Below are 21,022 nucleotides of genomic sequence, written 5' to 3' on the forward strand. Positions count from 1 at the left end.
TTTTTTTACACATTTGGAAAATTTTTTTTTTACTTTTTTACTTTGTCCCAGGGGGGGACATCACAGATCAGTGATCTGACAGTTTGCACAGCACTCTGTCAGATCACTGATCTGACATGCAGCGCTGCAGGCTTCACAGTGCCTGCTCTGAGCAGGCTCTGTGAAGCCACCTCCCTCCCTGCAGGACCCGGATCCGCGGCCATCTTGGATCCGGGGCTGGAGGGAGCAGGGAGGGAGGTGAGACCCTCGCAGCAACGCGATCACATCGCGTTGCTCCGGGGGTCTCAGGGAAGCCCGCAGGGAGCCCCCTCCCTGCGCGGTGCTTCCCTGCACCGCCGGCACATCGCGATCATCTTTGATCGCGGTGTGCCAGGGGTTAATGTGCCGGGGGCGGTCCGTGACCGCTCCTGGCACATAGTGCCGGATGTCAGCTGCGATAAGCAGCTGACACCCGGCCGCGATCGGCCGCGCTCCCCCCGTGAGCGCGGCCGATCGGCTATGACGTACTATCCCGTCCAGGGTCAGATAAGCCCAGGGCACCTCGACGGGATAGTACGTCTAAGGTCACAGAGGGGTTAAAGGGATAAACATTCCAATTTCAAAAATTGAAATTTTTTTAACATTTTTCTCAAATTTTTGATATTTTTTTATAAATAAACACAAAACATATTGACCTAAATTTACCATTATCATAAAGTATAATGTGTCATGGAAAAACAATCTCAAAATTACTGGGATTTGTTGAAGCGTTGCAGAGTTATTACCACATAAAGTGACTCTGGTCAGACTTCAAAAATTTGGCTCCGTCACTAAGGGGTTAAATTACCAAGTCATTTATAGAATTATTTTTTTTGTGACGCAAATATAGAAAAAAATGCGACTTTTAGTAATTACATTTTTTTTTTTACTGTTAGTGATTCACATTAAATAAATAAGGGGTTGAATTATTTTGGTCGCTGTGTTTTTTTATTACTGTGTGATAAAATGTATGCATATGAATGAAAAACAGGTGGGGTCTTGAACTTGTGGGGAAAAGGTTTTTTATTTAAATTTTTAAAAAATATTTGTCCTGACAAAACTGATCTGGGTCTGCCACGACGCAGCAGCTCTGCTATTCCGGACGGACATCTGGCAACATGGGATAGAAGCATTGGTATTGCTGACACACCTCACAAATATGAGTGCTATGCAGACGGTAAAAGAGACTACAGAGGCGGTACTGAACTGCTTCTGTCTGCTCATCACAGCCAGGAATGAGACCTGCTCATGAAGAAGCCAGAGCTTTCATCCTGCTCCGTAATTTGCAATGGTTTGGGATTGAAGCCCAGGACTAAGCAAAATAAATTTACAGTGCTTGATCACTATCAGATTAAATTATTATATAATATATGAAAAAAAGGGTCCGTTTTTTTCCCCCATAATAGCACCACTCTTGTCCATGAGCCGTGTCTGTTAGCTCTTCAATCATTAATATTTTATGCTGGGGATTTTTATGGATTTCTATGGATGTGTATTAATATTATGTTCCACTGTAAAAATTTAACTTTTTTGGAAAATATTTTTCTCCTCAGATTAAGCATTGTTGTAGGCGCTCCAAAATCGAACACATCGCAGCCTGGAGTCTCTAGTGGTGGAGGGGTCTTCCTGTGTCCGTGGCAGTCAGGAAGCAATGACTGCTCCATCATACCATTTGACCAAACAGGTGCAGTAAAGCAATGCATACAGTAAAAATTACTCCAATCTGCCTAGTGATTGGGGATGAGGATAAAAGCAGGTGAGGGGTCCGGTTTAGTTTTTGCCAGATTCCCCTGGTACATGATGATATCAGTAACATAAGTGACATGTGATTGTTGGTAAAGTGGGGTGGGGGCCTCTGCTTTGCAGCGAGACCCTGGAGCTTTCAAGGTGCTCTTTTGACATCAGTTTTCCTTAAACACAATAAAAATTTAATTTAATTGCTTTCTGCGCAAATTTTTTGAGACTTTTGGTATTTTACACTCCATTTTTGCACAGCTGTGCCAAAGTGGGTAGAGCTGGGATGGCGCGTGTCAAATTCATGAGGAGTGGTGGTGTCCCTTAGGGGGCAGACAGACAAACGTATTTCTCACGTGATGATCGCATCGCAATCCTCGGACTGATCGTTAGCTCTCCTGACCGGAGCATGACATCTACAAAGATATACGTCATGCTGTCACAGCTGTGCCAAAGTGGGTAGAGCTGGGATGGTGCGTGTCAAATTCATGAGGAGTGGTGGTGTCCCTTAGGGGGCAGACAGACAAACGTATTTCTCACGTGATGATCGCATCGCAATCCTCGGACTGATTGTTGGCTCTCCTGACCGGAGCATGACATCTACAATGATATACATCATGCTGTCATGCTAAGGTCAGGAGAGGTGTCGGGCCAGTCAGGGCATCACGACTATCAAGCAAAAAAACGCGTGGCAGAGAAGTGGTGTGCTCCTGAAGACAGAACACACAAATGTGTGCTGTCTAAAGGTTCCCATACGCATTAGATGAACGTTGTCCAAATCTACCAATTTCCTGACTTTTCCCTGAAACAAAATGTAGAGGAAACAAAGAATCTGGCATTGGGAGTTTCCAGGTGTAGGGGGGTAGACAAAAACGTTGTGGCAAGAAGGAGTTCATGTGAATAGTGTTATATGATATTGTGTTATGTTATATGTTTGGTAAAAAGTATTGCATTTTATCCTTATGGCTGGTTTGTACCTCGGTACTCCTGGAAGCTTTGCCAAAAGGGAAGGATGGTGGGCCTAAAGTAAGAAGTTAAGCCAGATAGAAGTCCCTGATATCAACAAGGGCTGTTTAGGTGGGGGCAAGGACTGATTGTACGCCGTAACGCTGGTCAAAGGGAACATCATCCGTAGGGGATTCTGTCTCACTTTGTGTACCGCAGCAACATTTATCCAAATTGCATAGTAAAGTTGAACCCGTTGAACCGGATCTGAGGTCTCCTGTCATATCTGTAGCTGTAACCGGTCCCCACAGCACATCAAACTGAATTCTGATTCCTGTTTAAAGAGGGGTTTTCAGGGCAAGGAGAACTCAGTTCTGGCCCACAGCAACAGGCCCTGGTCCCCCCTTCACAGCCATGGTCTTTTCATTTTCGAGGGTGGTAAGCTGCTGCCAGAGGTGTATGGCAGCAGCTTTCTCCTCTCTCCACATTGACCATCATCTCATGTGTATGGCCAGCTTTAGACTTCATGTGAACAGCAGTGTCTTGAAAAGGAGGCTATATGTCATGTACAATTCCTTAATAGTTACTCATTAATATGTTGCATGCCACATTTTTTTTCTTCTACTTCTGTATGTGGCACAGGGTGGTAGCCATAGACGAGGTACTCGCGTTTCATGCCAATATGGTCATTACTTAGTTTCTCTGATTACCGATGCCTTGGTTTAGCATGAGCACTTTATTCATGTATGTTATGTATTTAGTGTTTTTGTCCAGGGTTGGAATACTTTTATAATGAATTAATAAAGGTAATATTTTAGACTGTATACAAGTAGATTCTCCAAGCTCATTTCTGATAAGCCCTACAGATATTAATAGTGTTATTGAAATAGAAACACTATAGCTGTACTTTTAATCCCAACTATAAACCTTAACTGTCCCTAATAGAATCCTACTGCAGGGCCGAATACAATCTATCAGTAATAACTCACATTTCTAAACATGGCGCACATAATATACATTGCAACAATACATGTTTCAAGGTAAATATTGTCAACACTTCCATCTTCTTTCAGAGGTACAGCATGGGGCTGTAGAAGTCTATGGGTGACCTGGTACTGCTCCCTTAACACTCAGAGTCTGTGTACAGTCTGTGTTCACACTCTCCCCGTACTGGACATCCACTGCCTTGGAATAACCCTTGACTCTGCCCTGTCCTTCAAACTGTACATCTAAGCTCTTTCCACCTCCTGTCGCCTCCAGGTGAAAAATATCTCCAGAATCCGTCCTTTCCTCAACTGTCAATCTACTAAAATGCTTGTGCACGCCCTCATCATCTCCCGCCTCAACTACTACAGCATCCTTTTCTGTGGCCTCCCTGCTAACACCCTTGCACCTCTCCAGTCCATCCTTAACTCTGCTGCCCGACTAATTCATCTCTCTCCTCGCTACTCCTTCACTTCTGCAAATCTCTTCACTGGCTCCCATTCCCTCAGCGTATCTAGTTCAAATTACTAATACTGACCTACAAAGCCATCCATAACCTGTCTCCTCCATTTATCTCTGAACTAATGTCCCGATATCTTCCCTTAACTCTGCTGCCTGACTAATTAATCGCTCTCCTCGCTACACTCCTGCTTCACCTCTTTGCAAATCCCTTCACTGGCTCCCAGTTTTCCAGCGTATCCAGTTTAAATTACTAATACTGACCTACAAAGCCATCCATAACCTTTCTCCTCCGTATATTTCCACACTAATCTCTCAATATCTTCCCTCACGTAATCTCCGGTCCTCCCAAGACCTCCTTCTCTCCTCCACACTTATTCGCTCCTCACCCAACCGCCTCCAAGACTTCTCCCGAATATCCCCTATCCTCTGGAATTCTTTGCCCCAACACGTCCGATTATCCACCACATTTGGATCCATCAGACGGAACCTGAAAACCCATCTCTTCAGGAAAGCTTACAGCCTGCACTGACCCCGCTGCCTCCTCATCACTACTGTAGCTACCGCCTCACCAACACCGCAGCTCCTGCAACCCTCAACCTACTGTCTCCTTCCCCATAATCCTGTAGAATGTAAGCCCGCAAGGGCAGGGTCATCGCCCCTCTGTATGAGTCTGTAATAGTTAGTTTGCTTGGTGTTAGTAATATCTGTAATTTGTATGTAACCCCTTCTCATGTACAGCACCATGGAATCAATGGTGCCATATAAATAATAATAATAATAATAATACAGAACCTTGTTAACCTTATATTGTTGTATCTCTCCCATAGGTGACATACATGACACTAGGAATCAAATAGTCCAGGTCTTTAAGTCTAACCAATGGCTTGGAGCAACAGTGAGAACATGGAACAATAACATTCTGGTATGAGTGCATAATATATACTAACTGAGGACTAGAATGGTCTGGAATTTAGGATGTGCGGCTCACCTTATTTAAGCATCAGAGGTTTTTTATTTTAACTGAGCCAGAGATGCTTGATGTTCGTTGCTGGCACGATGTCCAAAAGAGCGCAACAAAGTCTGTCTATAGCATTAGTAGCAGATGTGAATTCATTGAATTGTTTTGCTGCTGTAGCTTGGAATATCAATTAGTGGAAGTAACTACTCAGACATACATATAAAGAGGATTTCCAGGTATTACGATATTGATGACCTAACCTTAAGGCAGATGCAGATGGCCATATTTTCAGTCTGAGTGTGATCTGACAAAACTTACCCAGCCCCCTCTACTGATTACTGATTCAGTTTTGACCAAATCTAAACAGTCTACACGTCTCAGCTCTATTCATTCTGAAGTGGCCATTCTGTAGTTCTGCAGCTCAGCTCCAATTCTCTTTGAGGGGGATGAGATGCAGCAGCTGAGAACAGCCACTACACAGTGAACGGAGCCTTGCTACTTTAGATCTTTTACTGTTTACATCTCACTGGAGCTGAATACAGTTGTCAGTGATAATACACAAAACTGATCTGCAAAAATACTTTTATTACTTCATCAATTATTAAAAAAATGAAGACCACATGAAGAGAACATGAAAATAGTAGAATAAAGCAAGTGCATATGCACGGACATGTGAAGAATAACAGGATCAGGTTATCGATCCTCTGACCTGTTTCTGCTGTGTTTTCGGTTATTCTAGCTGCTGAGCTATTGCCTTTTCATCCCTGCCCAAATGCTGATGGTCCCAATTGTCTTTGTTCTTCCTTCGTGGTTTACTCCTCTCCAGGTGTTTTCCATTTTCCCATTTTTGTCTGCCCTATCACATTCTCGGTTGGGTTTTATATGTTCACCCTTCACTGCACTTTTTTGCTGGCTATACCTCTAAGTGGACTTAGGTTTAGGAGTTCCGAGCCTTCAGCTAAGGGGTTTACCTTGCATGGTAAATATGAGTTGAATTCCTGTAGTGAGTCTGTTTTTTTTCCTTCCCTCTTCCTTTCCTTTTTAGGTTTCTAAGAGGTTATACTTGTTTTGTTTACTTTGGCTCTCCATAGCTTTCCCTCTCTACCCTATATGAACATGTTTTCATTTTCTTACTTTGGGTTTTGTATCTTCCAACACACTTTCCTCTCCTTTTTTGGCAGTGTGGCCTCCCCTCTGGTTCCTCAGGAGGTAAGAAAAACCCCTTGATTGGGTTTTAGGGAGCCAGGTCCAAGGGGGTTGTTTTTGAGTTGTGCTGTTAGGGTCTTTCTAGTCTGCATAGGGACCAGTCGGTTGTGGGTGCAGCATCTCCCTGTTTAGGTCTTCCCTTTTTCCGTTACCCGTGAGTGTTAAGTTCATAACAAAAAGTAAAGATAAAATAACTGTCTCCAGGTATTCAGACTCATTCAAAGTCCAGATAGCTGTTGTAGGGTAGCCAGTCAGGCAAAAGGATAAAGACAGACATTAAAATGTAAAAATGGATTAAAAAAGGAAAGGAGAAAGCAAAAAAAGTAAATGTCACTGTAGAGTATTAAAAAAGCAATATGCAATGGGAGAAAAAAAGGAGGGCGTGAAGGAGTGACATGAAAAGTTAAATATCACTGGAGGAATGGAGCAATTTTGACTGTTTATATGCTATTATATATTTTTCATATATATTTTTAATTTATTGTGGTAGAGCTCCCTCTCTCCTTGCAATTGCCAATGTCAGAAGTAGTCCTCATTTTACAGCTGGGCAAATCTCATGTGTACAATTGCTTACCCAATTTGGGTTGATTCTGTACTACAAGCCATATGGATTACTACGGTACCTGGGCTGTCGTATTATTGTCCTTTGTTTTTAATGGTCTTTTATCCTTGGTGTGTGTCCTTTTGGTCGCTCAATAAAATTATTTGTATTTTTGTCTATGCCTAGGTGTGCGCAATGTTTATGCATTAGTCTTTTCTCCTTTTTTTTCTGTGTTATGCACCTTACAATGCATTGTGCAGCACCCTTATTTCCATCATTACTAACTTTGTGGTGCACCCTATCCCCTATTGTCATCTTACCATTGTTAAGGACATATTAGGAGTTGTAGGTTAATGCGATACAATTGTATTTGGGGCTGACCTACAATTGATTGCTGTACTAAGCTTGACAATGTATTCATGTATTGATGGTGGTTCTGGTGATGCCTTACTGCACTGACGGTGGATTTGGTGATGCATTACTGCATCAACGCTGGTTCTGGTGATGTATTACTGTATTGACGGTAGTTCTGGTGATTTACTGTACAGATGGTGGTTCTGGTCATGTAGTCATGTAGATGGTGTAATATTTAATTTATCAGACTTTATATAAAAACATTATAAGGTCTGTGTGCTGAAGTAAAAATATACCTGTTAGAATGTCTGTCACCTGAACAAGAAATTGACTGAAGCCCCCATACTCTATAGACAGCTGTCCGATTGTTCAGCTGGCAGGCATTTTGCCCAGCTCTCGCATATATCGGCGGGTTTGGCCAAATTTAGTCTAAAATATATAGGGGTCTTAACTAGTATCCGAAGGGTATGGGCACTTTCAGGGTGTGTGTAGACAACTACTTTTAGACAACTGCGAATGACTAGAATTTTTCAGCCAGAAGATTCTTCAGTACTCATAGTGATCATTTTGTTCTGATTTAACTTTTTTCGTCATCTTTTCAGACATATTTTAGCCAACAGTTTTTGTCAATTTTTTTTTAAATATACTAGTAAGCTGCTTCCAAACCGAAGCCGCTAGACTGGTTCTTTTAGCCACTTACTGTATCATCTTAGGAAACCTGAAATAGGTAAAAAAAAACCTCAAAGGACTGAACATATGAACAGCAAACCGTCTCACAGTGTATGATTTCATTGTTTTTACCATATACAGCTCTGGCAAAAAGTAAGAGACCACTGCAAAATTTTCAGTTTGTCTGATTTTTCTCTTTATAGGTATTGTAATGTTGCACCCGCTCAGGTGCGTAGGAGGAAACAGGAGCCACATTCTCTTCTGCGTTCAAGTGGGTTTATTGCTCCATAAACCACATAACAGTGTGAACCACAGGTAAACAAACAGTCTTTAGCTCAGGAAAGGAAAATACAAAAGTCCAGTCCTTCAGGCTCAGTCCTGCAGCCTTAACACACTTTGGAGGCTTTCTCCTCCACACACAGACTCCTGTCTGTAGTGTCCCATCTGGACACTACAGACAGGAGTCTGTGTGTTTGGAGGAGAAAGCCTCCAAAGTGTGTTAAGGCTGCAGGACTGAGCCTGAAGGACTGGACTTTTGTATTTTCCTTTCCTGAGCTAAAGACTGTTTGTTTACCTGTGGTTCACACTGTTATGTGGTTTATGGAGCAATAAACCCACTTGAACGCAGAAGAGAATGTGGCTCCTGTTTCCTCCTACGCACCTGAGCGGGTACAACATTACAATTGGTGTTTTAGACTGCGGGCAACGATCCAAGGAGCACGTGTTGCAGCGCTGGCTGGTCTGAGCCAGAGGAGTGGACGGTCTTGAAAACCGTGAGTAGTGCTGATCGGGATCAGTGAGAACTGTTGTTTTGGGATACCTCTGAGGAGAAGAGGGATCCGGGAAACTGTGTGGCCGGCACCAACAGGTAACGGACAGGTGTCCGTGTGTACTGACCGGGGTCAGACTGGAAGAAAACAGAGACAGTGCGTCTGGGCATCTCTGAGGCTGAGGGGTGTTCAGGAGCCCGTGAAGTTGCCAACGGGTAACGGTCTGAAAACCGTGTGATACTGACTGGAGTCAGTGAAAATTGTGTTTGGGCTGTAAAGCCGGGTGTGAAACAGACCAGTGTCTGTGTTGTTCTGACCAGCGTCAGTGAAAGACTGAAGTTTTTTTCCTGAAAGTCAGCTTGCTGTGGCTCGGTGAGGTCACGAAGTTTGTGTTGTAACTCGGAGGGGTTACGAAGGTGACAAGCGGCTTGCTGTGGATCGGCGGGTCCACGAAGTCTGCGGCAGAGCATTGTGGAGTACGGCTGCAGTTGCAGCAAGAGGTTCAGCAGCAGCAGCTTGTGATTACCAGCAGGAGCTGGAGAATTGAAAAAAAAAAAATATATATTTTTTTTCTTTGCAGACTCTTAAAGGTCCAGTACAAGCCCAGAGACATAGGGGTGTACTGTGCGAACTGGGGCCTGAGTGCCGTGGGGAAGTCCACGGGGTGTCCCTAAAAGGGGTGGTGTCCATAAAAGTGGGCGGTGACCCAAATGGGGATGATTGCCCAAAAGGGGGTGGAGTCCCAAATGGGGGCGGTAACCCGAAGAGGGGTAGTCGCCAAAAAAGAGGTGGAATCTCGAGGAATGGTGGTTTCTCAAAAGGGGCAGGAGCATACCAAAGAGGTACCACAGACAAATTGGTGCCCGGGGTCTGTGAGTTATGTGTGTCCGGTATGTTGTGTGAACTATCCACCTGGTGAAAGTTTACGGGGGTGTGTCATACGGATGCAGGAGATGGAAATGTATGGACTGGTCGATTCTGGGGGCCCAGTGACTCTACTAAGGGTTGCACCTGAGGGACTTGAAATACCCGGTAGGAAAATCAAGGTCACCTGCATCCATGGGCACACTAAGCATTTTCCTATAGTCAGGGTGGTCCTAGAGATGGCCAAAGACCGTGCAATCCATGATGTGGCCGTAGTCTCAACCTTACCCTGCCCAGTGATAATTGGCCGGGACTCTAAGTTCTTCACAGACTTGTGGGAGAAGGGAGTGTCTTTACAACAGGTGAATGGAGGGCTCTCAGTTGGTGGGGTTGCGTACCTTAAAACATGTGTTCCTCCCAAAGTTGAAGGGTCAAATGTCGGGTTGACCAGTGGGGAGGGAGCGTCTGCCCAACTTACGGACATGTCACCTGGTGTGTACCCCAAGAAGACTGTAAGTGACGTGGTTAATAAAGCCCCTGAAGCTGACACCCGGTTAGGGAGCAGCGGGAAGGTTCACCATGTTGTGGGGGGTGAGACTGGCTCTGGGGGTGACTGTGACATGTCATGGCCAGTAACAAACGCTAGAGCGGAGTATGACGCTGTGCTATCAGAGGTACTGACACAGAGAAACGACAGGGATCCACAGGCTGAAGTCATGATAGCGGTGGCAGCCATTCCAGAAAATGTGACCTGTTTAGATGGGGACGGCTGGTTCCCGGATGACCGATTGGGTGGTGGTGACTCCCATTCAGACAGTGACGAAAGCGGAAAAGAAGGCAGTAAGACTGACTCTGGTATAAATAGCAAAGCTTCCTCCCGTCGCCGGAGATGTAAAAGAGGGAAAGTGGCTGAACAAATTGCACCCTCGGAGAAGAGTGTTAAAGAGGAGACAGGGACAGGTGCCAACAAAGATAATGTCCCTGAGATGGAAGTCGCCAACTCCGCGCAGCTGGATCAGGTGCATTACCTGGAGTCCGAGCTCGCAGCAGTCAAGGCCTGCTTTGTAGTGAAGGAAGCACAGGGGTTCCAGGAACTCGCTAAAGGATTGTCTCATGAGAAGCAAAAGGTAACAGATTTACAGGCCGAGTTAAGGCATCTGAGACAAGCCGCTGAGCACAGAGTAGATGAACTGGAGAAGGAAGTCTCTGAGCTTAAACATCACCTGTCAACGTGGCAAAGTGTGAATAAAGCCTTAAAGGAAGATGTGGATTTGCTCAGGGAAGCATTAAATGGTCTTCTGCAAGAGAAGGAGATGCTGGTCACAGACTCACAGCAGCAGTACCAGAGTGGTAACGAGGTGAAGTTGCCAGTGCCCATCCTGGCCAGGGTTCTGGAAGACTGTAAAGCGGAGGAAGAATTGGCACTCAAAGCAGAACAAGACAGTCACCCAGTCGTGGCAGATGTCTTAATGGAAAGGTCCATAGAAGAACAGGAGCCGTCTGTCCATGAAGAGAGTGAGACCCCGCTCTTCAAGAGTGTGATAGATGTACCCGAGGATGTGCAAGAAGCCTGTACCGGTGAAGGTGTGCATGAGGCCTTTAGAAAAGCGGTGGAAGCATGTAGAGTGCACTGGGCACCAGAGACTAAACAGTTGGTGATACTGTCGACCATGGAAGTCACAGTTAAGCGGGTAGCTGTCCTGAAGGATATGCACCTACAATTAGGGTTGAGCGAAACGGATCGTTCATTTTCAAAAGTCGCCGACTTTTGGCAAAGTCGGGTTTCATGAAACCCGACCCGGTCCCTGTGTGGGGTCGGCCATGCGGTACGCGACTTTCGCGCCAAAGTCGCGTTTCGTATGACGCGCTTGGCGCCATTTTTTTCAGCCAATGAAGGGGCGTGGGCAGAGTGATGACATAGGTCTTAGGGGCGTGGACGCCTATCGCCATGTTGTCGCTTGTGCGCTGTAGCGATTTGCACTGTGTAACACCAGCTTTTCAGTTCAGGGACGGACGGAGGGGTGAGGGGGAGAGAGAGAGAGAGAGAGAGAGAGAGAGAGAGAAAAAAAAAAAAGAAAAAAAAAAAAATCCCATTGCCTTTGCATTGGGTTTCGTGTTTCGGTCGATCCTCGACTTTTCGCCATAATCGGCCGATTTCACTCGACTCGACTTTTGAGATAGTCGGGTTTCGCGAAACCCGGCTCGACCCTAAAAAAGTCAAGGTCGCTCAACCCTACCTACAATGTCTTCGCATGAAACAAATGATCCTGTTGAGGAACAAGGAAGCAGCTCGACGTTTGGAGCATGCCAGGAAAGCGCAAAGTCGGCTGGGCTTTGTGGAAGACGTCATTCAAGTACCCAGAAGTCTGGTGGGGAAAGTCATTGGAAGATTTGGAAAAGTGATGCAGGACCTGGTGAATAGATCCGGTGTGGTAAGACTGAGGATTCCGGATGATGGTGAAGTCCAGGTATCTGGTGAAGATGAGATGGTTCCATTGGTTGTAATTGGCTCAGTAGATAGCCTTAGGAACATTCGAGTGCTTCTTGAATACCGAGTGAGGTATCTAAAGGAGATAGAGCAGCTAAGACTGGAACGTCTGAAGATTAATAAACAGCTGCAGAATATAATATGGCGACCACTTCCAACCCAGAGTATGGAGATACGAAAAGGCACCCTAAAGAGAAGAGCCCAAAGAAGTGACTCAGGGCTGAGTGACCGAGGTGGGAGACCTGGTAGCAGACGTAGTAGCGGAGGCTCAGACTCAGACCAGACAGTCAGCTCGTCTGTAAGTAGATTGACCAAAAAGGGTCTGCTGACACAAACGGATGGTGACTCAAGGGTTGAAGCCCAGGACCAACAAACTGACCCGTGGGGGAGGCCTATCAAAGGTGACGTGGGTTCCCGGTATAGGAACCCCGGGTTTATGTCATGTGTCCACCCCAATAGGGTTGAACAAAGGGGGGAGGTATGTGGTGCAGTGACAAGTGTTGCAGCCAGGGGGCGCTGCATGTGCACTTCGGGATGTACATGGAGACATAATTGGGTTGAAACAGCAACTGGTCATGTGATTGATGGACGCTATGTATCACAGAGGTAGGTGGCCCTGTGATGGAAGCCTGGGTATGTTTTGCTCAAGCAGATCTACTACTGAGGGATTTGTTTACATTGGGAAGGCTTCCAGGTGATTGGAGAGATGGGTGGGTCTAGTCACCTACAAACCCACCCAAAGAGGCGTGTCTGAATACGTAAGTTGGTTTTGTGTTGAAGGACCTGTGGTGATGTCACACTCACCTGACTAGCCATGTGACAGGTACCTGGGTGTGGTTACACCTATGAAAAGTAGGTGTGTGTAGCACACGGTGGGAGTGTTTGGGAGACTGCAACTGTGGACAGACTTCCATGTGTCCTGGCTGGACACTACAGAGTGGCCTGGGTGCTGCAAGGTCCTGGACGGTCGGTGTTGGAGGCTCCTAGGAGTGGAGTCCTCCTGGAAGCATCTGGAGACCGTAGACCTGGATGGTCTGTGTTGAGGACCTGGGACTGACGTGAAGTCAGTGTGAGGAGTGGACTCCTGAAAGGTAACCCCGGACTGGGGGAATTGTAATATACAGCAGAGAAGCCTATCTGCTACATGTACTGTCTGATGTCCTTTAATGTTTCGTGGCTGGATTGCAATGGACTGTACATCATATGGTTTATGCAGTTTAATAAACCAGACTCATGTGAGGTACCGTGCCTGAGTGCTTGAATCTTGTGCCAAGCGAGTGTCCCCCAACACACTCAGGTAGCGTAATCTTACAGTATATTTTTGAGTAAAATTTAAATTGTTCTTTTATTCTATAAACTACTGACAACATGTCCCCGAAGTTCCAAGCAATACATTTTGTATTTATTTTCTGAAAATGAGAAATGGTCAAAGTAACAAAAAAATGCATTGCTTGCAGATCTCAAATAATGCAAAGAAAACAAGTTCATAATCATTTAGAAACAACAATACTAATGTTTTAACTCAAGAAGAGTTCAGAAATCAATATTTTGTGGAATAACCATATTGTTAATGTTGGCCTAATGCATATTGATCTGTATGTATTGCAACAACTATTGTTTGTTTAATATGATGTGATTTATATATCTGCATGCATATTGTTCACATGTCAACAAAGTTAAAAAAAAAAAAAAGGGAGTCCTCATTTACAGACAGGATGTTCCTCCTCCCCCTTCCCTGTGAGCACATTTCTTGTGTGTAGCTGAAGCAGAAGGACTCACAGCAGATCTCTCTCTCTCAGAAACCAGATTGATCCTGTTCTCATGTTTTAAGCTGGATATTCTTAATTCTTAATAAATAAATATTCTCTGTTGCTCGTTGTGGACATCACGCTGATTAACCCGCTGCTAACAGGTTATGAGCCCAGGAGTCAAAGCAATCCCAAACCTCCAGAGCACAGATATAGAAAGACAACAGCAAACTGAGAAGAAGTAAAATGGCCACCAGCAGCAACTCCACAAAGTTTACAGTGCCAAGCCTGAATAACCAGAACTACCAATCCTGGAAATTCAAGTTGAAGATGCTGCTGATAAGAGAAGGTACGTGGAAATACACTCAGGACCCTAAGCCTGACCCAGTACCACAGGAATGGCTAGAAATGGATCAGAAAGCACAGAGCACCATATCACTCAGTATAGAGGATGATCAGATTGTGCATGTGTGTAAGTGTGAATCTGCAAAGGAAATGTCGGAGCAGTTGCAGAAAGTACATGAGAGAATAAATTTAAGTAATAAACTCTATCTAATGAGACAGCTGCATCAGTCTAAGCTACACAATGACCAGGACATGCAGGAATACATTAGAAATACTCTGGAGACCGTAGAGCGCCTGCGGGGCATTGGGGAAGATATGAAGGACTTCCATGTAGCAGCACTATTACTTAGTGGTCTCCCAGAAAGCTATGACACTCTGGTAACTGCACTAGATGCACGCCCAGATGATGAGCTGACATTGGAGTACGTCAGAGGAAAGCTTGTAGATGAATATAAGAGAAAGGCAGAAAATGTGAGCAGCAAGATATGTAACAAGGAAACTGCTTTACAAACACATGATGTGCCCACCAGCAAAAACCACCTTAAAGAGACACGTGAATGTTTTGTATGCAAGAAGCCAGGTCATTTGAAAGCTGAATGCAGAGTCTGGAAAGCTAAAATGAGTCAGTTGAAAAAGCAAAACAGCCAACAGAGAGTTAAGAGTGCTGTATCTGTAAACAATGATTCGGCAAATACTGAAGCTGCATTCACATCAGTCAATGCATTTAAATCAAAGCATGCGTGGTGTATAGATTCGGGTGCAACCAGTCACATGACCAATGACAGAGACTTCTTTACCAAGCTTAACCAAAATAAGTCAGAGAAAGTGATAATGGCAAACGGTCAGTGCATGAACTCAGAAGGCATAGGAGACGGTTATATTGATTGTAACATCTCTGCAACACAAAGTAGAAGGATCCATGTAAAGGATGTACTATATGTGCCTAGTCTTGAAAGTAATCTATTATCTGTGAAAAAGCTCACAAAACAAGGTAATGAAGTTACATTTAAGGAAGATAGCTGCATCATCTCAAAGGAGGGTCACACATTAGCAAAAGGAAAAATCAGAGATGAACTGTATCAGTTGAAATGTAAAGAGTGTGTATGCACAGCTAAGCAAGAACTGCACAAGAACTGTATTCATGTATGGCACAGGCGGCTTGCGCATAGAGACCCAGAAGCAATAAGAAAGTTATTTCAAGAACAATTAGCTGATAATATTACAATTGATTCATGTAATGAGACAATGAGGTGTTCCAGCTGTATCAAAGGGAAAATGTCCAGAAAGGCCTTTCCTAAGAAAAGTACTACAAGAACAGAACAACCACTAGATTTATTACACATGGATATCTGTGGTCCAATGCGTACTCAGACCCCTGGAAAGAAGAGATATTTTCTTACATTTATTGATGACAATTCAAGATATACAGTTGTCTATTTACCGTATTTTTCGGACTAAAAGACGCACTTTTTCCCCCCCAAAAAAGGGGGGAAAATGGGGGGTGCGTCTAATAGTCGCAATGCAGGCTTACCTAGGTGGCAGAGGTGCGGTGGCAGAGGTCCGGTGGCAGAGGTGCGGTTGCGGGGGTGTGGCGGCAGAGGAGGCGCAGTAAGCGGGGTCCCTTTCCCCGGTATGGTGATGCAGCAGGCCCGGTATGCAGCAGAGCCGGGTGAATCCTCTTGTTATCGGTGGTGGCGGCCATTTTCCGGAGGCCGCGCGTGCGCAGATGGAGCGCTCTGCTTCCCGGGGCTTCAGGAAAATGGCCGCCGCGATCTCCATCTGCGCACGCGCGGCCTCCCGCGGCCATTTTCCTGAAGCCCCGGGAGCAGAGCGCTTCATCTGCACACGCGCGGCCTCAGGAAGATGGCCGCGCCCACCGATAACAAGAGGATTCACCCGGCTCTGCTGCATACCGGGCCTGCTGCATCACCATACCGGGGAAAGGGACCCCGCTTCCTGCGCCTCCTCTGCTGCCACACCCCCGCCACCGCACCTCTGCCACCGGACCTCTGCCACCGCACCTCTGCCACCTAGGTAAGCCTGCATGGTACGCCAGGGACCCCTCTCACGCCATACCTCTCACTGCACCTCCTGATCCCAGCACCTCCTGATCCCAGCACCTCCTCATCCCAGCACCTCCTGATCCCAGCACCTCCTGATCCCAGCACCTCCTGATCCCAGCACCTCCTGATCCCAGCACCTTCTCATCCCAGCACCTCCTGATCCCAGCACCTCCTGATCCCAGCACCTCCTCATCCCAGCACCTCCTGATCCCAGCACCTCCTGATCCCAGCACCTCCTGATCCCAGCACCTCCTGATCCCAGCACCTTCTCATCCCAGCACCTTCTCATCCCAGCACCTTCTCATCCCAGCACCTCCTCATCCCAGCATCACCCCACCTTGCCTCCTGTGACCCTGCTCTGCCACCGCCATAAGATACTGTAAATTCGGACAATAAGACGGACCCCCATGTTATAAAAAATCTTTTTTTCTGCAATTTTCACCCCAAATTTGGGGTGCGTCTTATGGTCCGGTGCATCTTATAGTCCGAAAAATACGGTACTTCACAGCAAAAATGAAGTTCCAGAGAAACTTGGAATATATCTAGCTGAAGTACACAACAAGTTTGGAAGAATGCCAAAAACTTTACATGCAAATAATGGAACTGAGTATACAAGTAATGAAACACAGAGCATTTTAAAGAAAAATGGAATCATATTTCAAACTACTGTACCATACAACCCTGAGCAAAATGGTGTAGCAGAAAGAAGGAACTGGACACTCTGTGAAAGCGCAAGGAGTATGTTATTTGATGCTAATTTGCCTACAGTATATTGGGGCAAAGCTATTATGACGGCTTGTTATCTTCAGAACAGACTACCAAGTAAAGCGACAGAGAAAACTCCATTTGAACAATGGAATGGTACAAAACCAAAACTACAACACATAAGGATTATCGGAAGTAAAGCATTTGCACATGTTCCCAAAGAAAAACAAACTAAGTGGGAATCTCATGCCAAGGAAGGCATCCTGGTAGGCTACAGTGAAACCCAGAAAGGTTATAGAATTTTACACCCAGAGACAAACAAGGTCACAATAAGTAAAGATGTAGTGTTTGATGAAAACTTCGTGTCACCCAAGTTTTATGACATGCCAGTAGTCCAGATGAAGCAACAACAACAATCTCAATCACAATTACAAGACAACGAAGAAAAGAATGTAGAAGTCTGGCTGGACTCTTCAACCACTGAAGGAACAACAAAAGGCCTAAGTGAACCTGAAATTAGACGGTCGTCAAGATCAAACAAAGGAATACCAGCTAAACGTTTATCCTACATTGTGAAGACACTGCCTGAGTCAGAACCACAGTCATGGGATGAAATGCAGAAACTACCCGCCCATGAAAGAACAAAGTGGATCAATGCCGCGAATGAAGAAATGAACTCGCTTCATCAACTTCAAACTTGGAAACTCACTGAGTTACCACAGGATAAAAAGGCAATTAAGTGTAAATGGGTATTTAAAACCAAATATGATTCTGAAGGTAAAGTCCACAGATTTAAAGCGAGGTTGGTCGCAAAAGGATGTTCTCAAAAATATGGCGAAGACTATGATGCTACTTTTTCCCCGGTCGCTAAGCAGACAACATTTAGAGCATTGTTGGCGGTAGCTGCAGTACAAAGGATGTTTGTCAGACATTTGGATATCAAAACCGCATTTTTAAATGGTGACATTGAGGAGGACTTATACATGACTCAACCTGAAGGTTATGTAAAGGAAGGTGAACAGAATCTTGTTTGCAAACTACAAAAATCTCTTTATGGTCTTAAGCAATCGGCGAGAGCATGGAACTCTAAAATGAACAAAGTCTTGTTAGAAGAAGGATTTAAAAGAGGTCAAGCGGATCCATGCCTGTACACGAGATATACAGATGGAAAATGGATGTATATTCTCTTATATGTGGACGATGTAATTGTAGTTCATCAAGAAGAAGCTGAAATTGGGAAAATTACTAACATTTTGAACCAGCATTTTGAAACGAAAGACCTAGGAAATGTGACATATTATCTAGGAATCCACATCCAGAGAGAGGAAGATGGAAGTTTTCTTTTAAATCAAAGTGCAAAGATTAATTCAATTTTGGATCAGTTCGGAATGACGGAGGCCAAAGGTGTATCAACGCCAATGGAATCATCCTACCTGAAACTGGAAGAGGATGACCTGTTGCCTAACAATGAGAAATATCGACAGGCAGTGGGGGCACTTCTATATATATCAACTACGACTCGACCGGATATTACAACAGCAGTTGGAATATTGTGCAGATATGTGGAGAAACCACGCCAAAAGGACTGGAATGCCGTTAAAAGAGTTCTCCAATATTTAAAAGGGACACAAGGTGTAAATTTAAAAATATCTGCAGCAGGAAATCTAAAACTCACCGGCTATGTTGACTCAGATTGGGCTGGTGATTTGCAAGATCGTAAATCCACAAGCGGATATGTATTTAAACTTGGAGAAAGTTCAATCTCCTGGTCTAGTAGAAAACAAGTGTCTGTTGCTTTGTCATCAACAGAAGCTGAGTATGTATCCGCAGCCTATGCAAGTCAGGAGATCATTTGGCAAAGACAACTGATGGACGATCTTGGTAAACCGTTAACTCAGCCAACGGTGATATATGAGGACAACCAAGGATGCATTAAACTTGCATGCAGTGAAAATATCAGTGCTAGAACTAAGCACATCAACGTCAGATGTCATCATCTACGTGATTTAATAGATCGTGGTGTAATTCAGTTTGTTTATTGTGAAACTGATAAAATGTTAGCTGATATTTTGACCAAGCCATTGCCACGACCTAGGTTCCAAGAATTGAGAACCACTATGGGACTGACAGAATAAGTAGTTGTTGAGTGGGGGTGTTGGCCTAATGCATATTGATCTGTAGGTATTGCAACAACTATTGTTTGTTTAATATGATGTGATTTATATATTTGCATGCATATTGTTCACATGTCAACAAAGTTAAAAAAAAAAAAAAGGGAGTCCTCATTTACAGACAGGATGTTCCTCCTCCCCCTTCCCTGTGAGCACATTTCTTGTGTGTAGCTGAAGCAGAAGGACTCACAGCAGATCTCTCTCTCTCAGAAACCAGATTGATCCTGTTCTCATGTTTTAAGCTGGATATTCTTAATTCTTAATAAATAAACATTCTCTGTTGCTCATTGTGGACATCACGCTGATTAACCTGCTGCTAACAGTTAATCAAAGCTTTCATGCGTCTTGGCATGCTTTCCACCAGCCTTTCACATTGCTTTTGGGTGACCTTATGCCACTCCTGGTATTAAAATTTAAGCAGTTCTTCTTTGTTTGATGGCTTGTGACTATCCATCTTCCTCTTGATTACATTCCAGAGGTTTACAATGGGGTTCAGGTCTGGAGATTGGGCTGGCCATGACAGGGATTTGATGTGGTGTTCCTTCATCAACACATTGATTGACCTAGCTGTGTGGCATAACACATTGTCCTGCTGGAAAAAACAGTCCTCAGAGTTGGGGAACACTGCCTGAGCAGAAGGAATCAACCTTGATTCATATGTCCTTTGCAAAGATTAACTTGCCCAATTCCAGCCTTGCTGAAGCATTCCCAGATCATCATCGATCCTCCACCAAATTTCACAGTGGGTGCAAGACACTGTGGCTTGTACGCCTCGCCAGGTCTCCATCTAACCATTAGATGACCAGGTGTTGGGCAAAGCTGAAAATTAGACTCATCAGAGAAGATTACCTTACTCCAGTCCTCTATGGTCCAATTCTTATGGTCTTTGGCAATCTTCAGCCTGGTTCTCCTTTGTTTCTCATTGATGAAATGCTTTTTTCTAGCTTTACATGACTTGAGTCCTGCCTCTAGGAGCCTGTTATGAACTGTTCTTGCCGTGCTCTTCACCCCTTTCCTTTTATAGGTCACTTGATGTCATCCTGCAGTTGCTGAGTGACATTTGAATAAGATGACGGTCATCCCGGTCAGTGGAGAGTCGTTTTTGCCCTCTGCCGGTCTGTAGCTTTGTTGTCCCCAATGTCTGCTGCTTGACCCTGTTGTAATGGACTGCCGTCTTAGAAATTTTAAGGATGGAGGCAACATGATGCTCACTGTATCCCTTCTGCTAGTAAAGCCAGAATTGAGCCATTCTTTTCCTCACTCAAGACTTTTTTTTTCAACTCCTTTGGCATGGCTAAAAGTTATTTTTTCATTCCTATTACTTTTGGGATATTACTTGCCCTTGTTTTGCCATCCAGCTTGTCCTATTGCAAGAGAATTCTGAACACAGCAGTGTTTTTTATGCTTTCCTTCATTAAATAAGATTTGGATCAGGTGATCACCTAATCAGAAGCACATTAAGTAGAATGAGGTGTACTCTGGTTGGATTTCAACTGACACTGCAATGGATTGGTTGTCAGACATGTAGAGAAGCTGATTTTTAAAAAACTGTGCCGTGGTCTCTTAATTTTTGCTAGAGCTGTATTTAGCACTTTTTCAGGCAGGATACAGAGCAGTTCTGCCTGAAAAAGAAGCTGTGTGCACATACCCTTAGTCTGACTGATCAGTAGGGGGCGTACCACTTAACCCCTTCACGCCGCAGATCTTTTTTGATTTTGCGTTTCTGTTTTTCTCTTCCCCTCTTCCCAGAGCCATAACTTTTTTATTATTCCATCAATATGGCCATGTCAGGGTTTGTTTTTTGCGGGACGAGTTGTAATTTTGAACAACACCATTGGTTTTACAATGTTGTGTACTAGAAAACAGGAAACAAAATTCCAAGTGCAGTGAGATTGCAAAAAAGTGCAATTCCACAGCTTTTTTAAAAAAATTTTTACCATGTTCACCAAATGCTAAAACTTTTGTAATATTTTTTAAAACTTTTCTTCTACTTTTTG

At 44.4% G+C, this 21,022-nt stretch overlaps 1 protein-coding gene across 1 annotated transcript in view; it reads left to right on the top strand.

Moving 5' to 3' along the window:
* The window catches only part of ITGA2B (integrin subunit alpha 2b), a 153,605-nt gene that overhangs the window by 44,332 nt on the left and 88,251 nt on the right, over nt 1–21,022 (top strand). Inside the window, exons 3-4 of the mRNA XM_069751414.1 lie at nt 1,572–1,702; nt 4,971–5,065. Of these exons, the coding sequence (XP_069607515.1) occupies nt 1,572–1,702; nt 4,971–5,065 (226 nt within the window). The remainder of the gene's footprint in view (nt 1–1,571; nt 1,703–4,970; nt 5,066–21,022) is intronic.

This window comes from Ranitomeya imitator, chromosome 2 (assembly GCF_032444005.1).
Source record: "Ranitomeya imitator isolate aRanImi1 chromosome 2, aRanImi1.pri, whole genome shotgun sequence".
In the NCBI taxonomy this organism is placed as follows: domain Eukaryota; kingdom Metazoa; phylum Chordata; class Amphibia; order Anura; family Dendrobatidae; genus Ranitomeya; species Ranitomeya imitator.